Below are 8,147 nucleotides of genomic sequence, written 5' to 3'. Positions count from 1 at the left end.
TCACCCCTGGAAAAGACCCCGCCCCACCCCCAAAAATGATTACAACTAATGTACATCAGTCACAACATAATCCTGGCTCAGCACCCACATCAGACGCTTCTTGAATTTTTAAACCAATCATCAGATACTGAGGAAAGAAACTTTATACAAAAAAAACAAACCTACATGTGCCTGAAAAAGAAAACACACCAGTATTTAGCATTATGCTAATTATGATCAGATAATGGCAGAGCCTGCCACTTAACTTAAATACAAGGGCTGCATAGCATCGCAATAAACCCCTGGAATCATTAACCCTTTGGCATCAGGAACCCAGATTTCCTGAACGCAAATGCGTTCTGCAACAGCGCCAACAGTCGGAGCTTTGGACCTGCAAAAACCAAAGGGTTAACTACTGTTTGCCAAGACACTGCACACAATTGGCTTCAATATAAAACCTGTGAAAGACTAAAATCCATACGATGAACATTCGGTAATGAGAGGAGAAAGTGTATTTTCATATCAACTAGTTAATTTAAAAGAACTTTGGGAATAAGTCAATGTAATTAGGATAGGTACTGAAGACTTCCATTTAAACAGCAACTAGGTATGAGTACTAGACTGGAAGTTGTCAGCTGTCTTCTATTCGTTAAGAATAAAGTTCCAATCACTTCTCCTTGGCAACTTATAGAAGTGAAGAAGGGATTATTTTGGTTTTGTAACACCTACCACAGGGTTAAAAATCTCAAAAATGCGAACAGTCACATTAGGGCCTCGTACTGTTTCCCCAGACAGAACTGCAAGTACGAAAACGGGGGGAAAAAAAGTTAGAAAAGACATTAACATTGCTTGTTACTACAGCTGAATTACAGCATTTGCAGCTTGCTCAGACCTCGCTTAGCATACAGACTAGGCAGATTTAAGTGAAAAAAAGATTATGCCAATTAAGTGACAAGATTTCAGCACAGCTTTTGCTACAGAAGATATATAAAAACAATTCATTTTTAACTAGGAGGAACATAAGCAATAATTTTACAGTTCAGTAAAGAGGGTTCAGAAACTAAATGACTTTTTTTGTGACCAGGATGTTTGGTAGACAGTGAACTGAAATCCAGGACCAGAAAAGTACTCTTAAACAACCCTTCTGACTTCAAAAAACCTCTTCAGATAGTAGATTTGTCCCAGTGTCATGGCAACTAATACAAGAGCTTCAAAGAATGACCAGAGAACCACTCTGCTGTTTGTGTTGTCATTAACTGTTGGGGGAAAGAAAAAAGACATACATAAGTAACAAAGCATTTAAAACAAACTGAAAATACACTTTGTGATTGGAACTGAAGTACTGCACATAAACCACTGCTATTTGTATTGTGTCACTGCAAGTGTCCCAGCAGGATTCTGCAGTCTTTGCGATGAGACCCCAGAGCTGAGGAGGGGCATTCTTCTGAACACCTTGCTATGCAAGCAGATGTTTTAACCTCAACTTTGGATATATGCTGCAGCATCTTTCTCTACTCTGCCCACCTTCGGAGAGACCAGACAGAAGCTTTTTCAAGTAACAGTTGGACATTATGGGCTCAAAGTCAAGTGGGGAATTTCTAACCTCTAAAGGTTCATCATCTTGGGTTCTAAAAATTCAGCATTTTCCTAAATCAGACCACTAGTAACAAGAGTCATAAAACTGGAGACATTCATAGGTTCAGAAAGTTGAGGGGCCAGGGCTTTAATATAATGTTGTCTTTTCACATTAAAAATATTTGTCCTTTATTCTCACTGACCCTCCCCTAAGGTCCTACATAGCACGCTCAGTCATATTTTAAAGCTGCATTTCAGAAAGTGAGGGTTGTGACTGGAGAGTTAACCATATTCTCTACTTGGAAGTAACAGTAGTTCTGCTCTATATTAAAAAAAGGACTTTGTCTCAATTATTAAACCACACTCACTTCAAGAAAGAGTTCACTCCCAGCCTACACCCACCCCGAACCACACCATTACTCATCTCTTCATGAATACACCCTTCAAAGACCTATAAAATTTACACCAATTAAGCAAAGATTATTTTGCACAACAATCTTCGTTACATGAGAGGCAAGCCATTTTAAAGAGGATTGCAAGCATCAACTACATTCTTTTTTGTACAAGCAGGTCCCTCAGAACTTGATCTAAAATTTTTGTTTATTTTAGTAACTGGAATAGCTTTGATGGATTTGTATTTTAAATTACATTTTGTAAGTTAATTTGAGAGGGAAGAAGGCATTTAAGTCAAAGACACATACTTGCTCTGTGTATTCTTTCACGAACTTCCATGTACTCCTGTTCATGCTTTACAGCTGTCATGGCCACTGCTAACTCATTAATCATCTCTTCTAGCTTGTTCTGATGAGCTGCGGAAGAATTTCAGAAGCATCAGAAACGCTGATACTGACTCGAAAAAACAATTTGTTAACATTTACGAACAATTATACTTAATTTCCTGTCACAGAAGTAGTTCTGAAAAATGCAGTCTGTACAGCTGAAAACTTTCTATCCTTACAGCAAAGTAAAGTTTAGTTTTCATAGCGCCACTTTTCCTCACGCGCCTCTGTGATATTTAATAAGTGTGAAAACATCTTTCTCCACATCCAGCTAGGAGTCAGAAGACACGCAATTTAGAGTCAGTACAGACCACTTATTTCCAATAAGGGCACACTTTTCCAGAAAAACAGAATAACAGAACACATGAGATCAGCATCACACACTAGTATCTACTTTGCCAATATCACCCAATATATTCCAAGCAAATTATCTTAACGTTACAGCTTTTCCTAGTTGTTAAGCTTGCAAAAATAGAATGACTGAGAATTTAGATTAAGATCATGATGCTGGCAAAACAAGATCACTTTCTGAAGCAACATATCACATCTTGTGATCTTCTGGTTTAGCTGAAGCACAGCATTCAGCAGAAACAATGCCAAAGGGGCCGGGCAGAGGGCAGGAACTGACTTCAGATTCTGGTATGTCATGAAAGCAGGAGAGGAGGAAAATACCAACCAGTGATAACAGAGAACTAGCCTGAGATAGTTCAGCAACTGGAAGGATCAGAGAACCAAGATTTAGTGATTTGACTGTCAGTTGCAGGATCTTTTAAATACATTCATGCTCAAAGAACTGACCACTTACAAATTTACAAACTATGCAAGTAATGCTCAAAGTTTTCTAGCACCAAGAGAAGTTCAAGATATCATTCCACAGACAAGCCCTGGGCAATCAGCTCTCGTAAAAAAAAACGAAGTCACAAAACCCAACACATTCTCCATTGAAGGGACATACTTGACTTTGAAGCTACCTCATTTTTTATTTATAAGTTAAGTGTTTCAGATCACCATCTGAAAATAAAGCTATTAAAATACACACCTTATAGGGAACAATCAAAAAGAGGACCAGAGAGTAACACTTATACAAGTTACTATTAAAATCTTAAATAGTTGCGTAAACCACACTCACTTTGCTAATATCGTAAGCTACTTATTTTCACGGCCAACTGGACATTGCAGTAAGTACAGTTTATTAGTAAGAGAAGAAATTACAGTTGCTGGGATTTATTTCACTTTTTTTTTTTTTACACTCCAAAAAAGTACACTCAAGAAAAAGTGCTTGCCTGAAGAATTTAAAGCTACACTAATATTCTTTAAAACAGATATATTCAGACTCAATAAAAGATTTAACTGAGTCCTTATAAAAAAAAAAGGTTAGGAATTCATTACTTTTCAAGTGATATCAAGCACTCAATGCACACAGTTATTTACTTGCTAAAATAGAAAACGAGAATTTATTGCCTTTCTAGCTACAGTTAGTGATTTCGAAATAGAACTTTATAACCTGTTACCCAATACATTCATTTATTTCTTTTACAGCAAATGTCAAGTCTGAAGTTTTTCCCCTTGTAACATTATCAGGAATTAACAACCTAAAAGAAGCTTGTTGCTTCCAAAAGGCCTTGATTATTCAACACCCACTGTAGCAACAAAAAGCAAACACTGTCTAAAATATCCACTGTTCTTGCATGTCCAGTGTTTTAGTTTAATTTCACCTAAAACTCCTGATTAAGTCTTCTGTTAGCCATAAATAACCACCTGAAGACAAACTGTCACGGACAGTTCAAGGACCTGATCCCAAGAGCTGCTAAGTATATAAAGCTCTCGATGAAAGCTTGCAGGTGCTCAGCATTGCTCAGAATCAGACCTTTTAGGTAGTTTATTAAAAAGACATTCTCATGCTACAAACAAAGGTTACAAAGAAAAAGCAAACGTTAGCCGTTAGTGAATAAACGTATGCAAAAGGCAAGATGCTAAGGAGCTTTCAAAAAGCAGTACACATACCATCCCAGGTATCTCCACCACCTAGAGAAAAGTGTAAGAGATGAACACAAGTACAGGACAAAAGGCTGCAGATAAAACAGTAATTTACACAGCTAAGAGAAAAATTTTATATTAGCACGTTTATCAAAGAGCTTAACTAACGCACGCAGTTGCCTACATACTGCTGAGCAAACCAGAAATCAGAGAATGGAACTGATGAAAAGACTAAAGAATGAAAGCATTAGTTTCTGCAGCTGGCCAAGTGATTCTCTGGTGATTTTGCATTAAATCGTATAATGAGGTCTAAAAACATCCATATCCACTTTAGCTGTGCAAGAGAACAGCTAACTGGACAGCCTGAAGAAACAAGAATTCTGAGAATCCTAGTCAAGTTCAGAAGTCATGCATGTAGGGAAAAGGTCCCGAGCCAGAGCTAATTCCTTTCCAGTAGTCTTCCTCACCTTCTGTCTCCATGTCCTGCCCCTTTGGAGCTTCCCCAATATCAATAGTAAACATCACTATCTTGGGAGTCATGGTGGACATTCTGTTGCTAAAGCAAAACTTGTAAGTTCCATCCATGTGAGCAGCAAAGGTGTATTTTCCACTGGACTCTCGATCGCCTTTATAAATTCCTTTATTATCAGGCCCTGTAATCTGGATGGGGAAAACAAAGCATTGTATATTTTATTTAAAATACAGTGGTTTTAAATATGCCATTGCAGCATTGCACGCATATTCTGAAGTTATCCAGTCAGAATTATCAATACCACCTGAAATCTGACTGGTTCGGCATTCTCCATGCTTTCCCTCCCACAGCTCAAAAGCAGTGATACATTTTTCTGCACAGAAATCTTTTTTAAAAAAAGCAAACCAGAACAACTTATTGGTAAAGAAAGTCCTACAAAAGCCTCCCTTATTGGCCAAGATTACTTGCCTTCTGTAGTCAGGGTAAGAAGCATTCAAGTAAACCACAAGCTATCTACAGCCCTGGCTGTTAGCCAAATTAACAACAGCAGGGAAACCTTACCTCTGATGTTTGGGGGGGATAAAAAATAAAAAAGACATTGTCCCACATGTCAACACTACTTTAGCCATACAGTCACTCATTGTTGCGGTCGCCGTTTCGAACAGACTGAGGGCCTGAGCACACAGGATCACTGTGGTCTTAAGGCCTCCATCCCACTGAGCTCTGCTGCCGAGCTTCCACTAGTGACATCGAGTGGGATTTCATGGCTTCCCGACTCTGTCCCGCATCGGAGCCATGTGCAATTTTAAACAATTATACTCGTTCTCAGCAACAGCCCTCTCACACGAGCGACAACCAACAACCCACTCTTCACCAGAATGAAAGGAATTCGTAGTTACTCTTCTCCTGCTGATTTGATGCCTTATTGGAAAGAAGGACTTAGCTACAACTTCCAAGATGGCAATCGCCCTGATCGAAGCCAATGCCTCTTCATTCAAGGGGAGACACGCTGCTCTCAGAATAAGCAACGCGTTTTCGCAAGGCGTAGCCCTGCTCCTTCTTCCCGCCAAAGGGCTTATTACTACAAGACCGTGCCGAGCAGAACGAGGAAAACCCCAAGGGAACAGCCTTGGGATCGGGAAGGCTGCCTTCTGCGGCAGCAGCCGGAACGACCGGCAGCCTTCGGAGACGAAACCCCCCCGAGGAGGTACCCCATCCACCGACGCCACCAGGTCGGACTGTCTCAAATCTGTCAGGCAGTTTAACCCCACTCGGGTCAGTGTTTGTCCTTCCCCTCCCCGCCCCCATCCCGGGCACCGCCACCTCCACACACACACACGGCGGGGGCGACGGCGCAGGGCCCAGCCCGGGGCAGCCCTGCGACGGCGGGACAGGGCCCAACCGCCCCCGCCTTCAGCGCCGCCGCCGCGCCCTCCCGCCTCACCTCCACGTCGATGTCCAGGAAACCCCCTTCCGCCACCTCGAAGATGAGCCCCATCTTCGTGCCGGACGGCACCCGCTCCAGGAAGCACTCCTCAGCGTGCGCGTCGATGCTGACGAAGTAGGCGGCAGCCGGGGCCGCCAGCGCGGCCAGCAGCGCCAGCACCGGCGACATGGCGGAGCCCAGCGGGACGGGGCGCCCAGCGGCGGGACAGCGGGGAAGGGGAGGGGGCGCTTCCGCCTCTCACCACGCCCCTTCCGGGGCACGGGGCCGCCGCTCATAGGCCTGCATAACCCCACTGCCACGTACGGCCGGTACTACGGCGGCCGCTAAGGGACCGCTCGGTAAGTGAACGCCTATACCCTGAGGCGGGGACAGCGCGGCGCAGGAGGCGGGGCTCGCACTCGGGAGAAACCAATCAGCACGGAGCAGGGGGACAGAGACGCGGCGGGGAGGGGCCAATCAGAACGAGGCGGGGAGAGCTGTCCTATCAGAGGGAGAGGGGCTGAGGGGGCGTCGTCCAGGGGCGGGGTGGCGGGAGGCGGGATGGAGACGCCTGAGGAGGCGCGGGCGGGAAAGCGGGGTGGCGGTGCCTGAGGAGATGCGGGCGGGGAAGCGGGGTGGCGGTGCCTGAGGAGATGCGGGCGGGAAGGCGGCTGTCACCCCTATCCTACGCGGTCCAGGCTGCTGCCGCTGCTGAAGCCTGGCAAACCCAAACTTCCTACAGCAGGGTAGAGATTTGGGGAACAGCCAACGATCGAGAATGTAACGGGGAAGCCCAGCCCGCGGGCTCTTCACAGCGCACAAGGGAACACGGCCAGGATACACGGCGGGCTTTGGCATCGCCCAAGACGAACCGTGCATGAAAAGCAGTTCCTTGCACGGCCATCGTTAAATGCCAGTTTTCAGTTAAAACTTCTGCTCGGAAATACAGACAGTCATGCCTCAGTGTAAGGAAGCCCGTTTTCATGGCTAGCTGTTTTAATTGTCTGCAGAAGATGTAAAGAATAAAGCACAATCTGGCTTTCTGGGGAAATACTTATGCGTTTGTGTTTGCCATGTAAGTGCCCGTTATGGTACCCTGGCAATACACAGATGTTGCGTTTGCCTTCAGTTGTATGACAAAGGTAACCCAAATATGTGATTGACACCTGCCCATCTCACGCAGGCTGCCAGTTTTGAGCCAGCAGAGCTGGCTGGGTTAGAACAGGCCCGGGGTGTGGGCATGTGTGGAGGGGAAAGCTTTCAGCAAGAGAAACGTGAACTTGAGGAGTCGCAGGTCATTTACGTGACGGGATAAGAGACCTCTCCTGCCGAGTCACTGAAAACTTCCACTGTTTTCAATTAGTTTGGATCAAGCCAACCTTGAATCCACTGCTTTCCATTGCATAAACTGCTGTGCTGGTTTTTCATGTATCTCAGAGTAGTTTTAATCTTGCCACTAGCACATTCTCTAAATTATTACTTCTCTCCTCTACGTGCATTTGTAAATAACAATGGGAACTCGCGTAACATTGAATCCTGGTGGCGTGAACTCTTTTCTTGTCTCTAACTTGGACAAAATGGTGATTTCACAGCACATCTGTTCCCCTGAGGTACTCTGGAGTCTTATCTGAATGTTCTGCTCATTCTGCTGCCCTTCTTGTGCTCTCATAAGCAGTCTTTGCCAGGAAAGGATGACTACACCGTTATTCATCCTCATGCTCTCTCAGGAACTTTGTGGAACATCCTGCAGTGTTTGATTTTTTGCAGTAAACTTAATGAATGATACTTGGATATGATTTCACAGGATATGATGGATTGTTATTGTAAGTTAGGCAATTGAACATCAAACTCCGGTGTTTGGAGAGTGTTTTGTCACATTCCTGGCCACCCAGCTCAAGGAAGATGAGTGCCTACTGGCAGCACATGAGGAAGATGGAAA

General features: G+C 44.1%; 1 protein-coding gene across 1 annotated transcript; it reads right to left on the bottom strand.

Moving 5' to 3' along the window:
- Window positions 1-1,024: 1,024 nt before the first annotated feature.
- Window positions 1,025-6,484, bottom strand: TMED2 (transmembrane p24 trafficking protein 2). The gene is made up of 4 exons (XM_075110363.1): window positions 6,227-6,484; window positions 4,778-4,970; window positions 2,256-2,363; window positions 1,025-1,235 (listed from the first exon to the last, which is right to left on the bottom strand). Exons 1-4 carry the CDS (start codon window positions 6,395-6,397, stop codon window positions 1,111-1,113), a joined length of 597 nt encoding a protein of 198 aa, XP_074966464.1. The 5' UTR covers window positions 6,398-6,484; the 3' UTR covers window positions 1,025-1,110.
- Window positions 6,485-8,147: the final 1,663 nt, after the last annotated feature.

Source organism: Phalacrocorax aristotelis, chromosome 15 (genome assembly GCF_949628215.1).
Source record: "Phalacrocorax aristotelis chromosome 15, bGulAri2.1, whole genome shotgun sequence".
Taxonomy (NCBI): Eukaryota; Metazoa; Chordata; class Aves; order Suliformes; family Phalacrocoracidae; genus Phalacrocorax; species Phalacrocorax aristotelis.
This window is presented reverse-complemented; position numbering and strand designations above follow the sequence as displayed.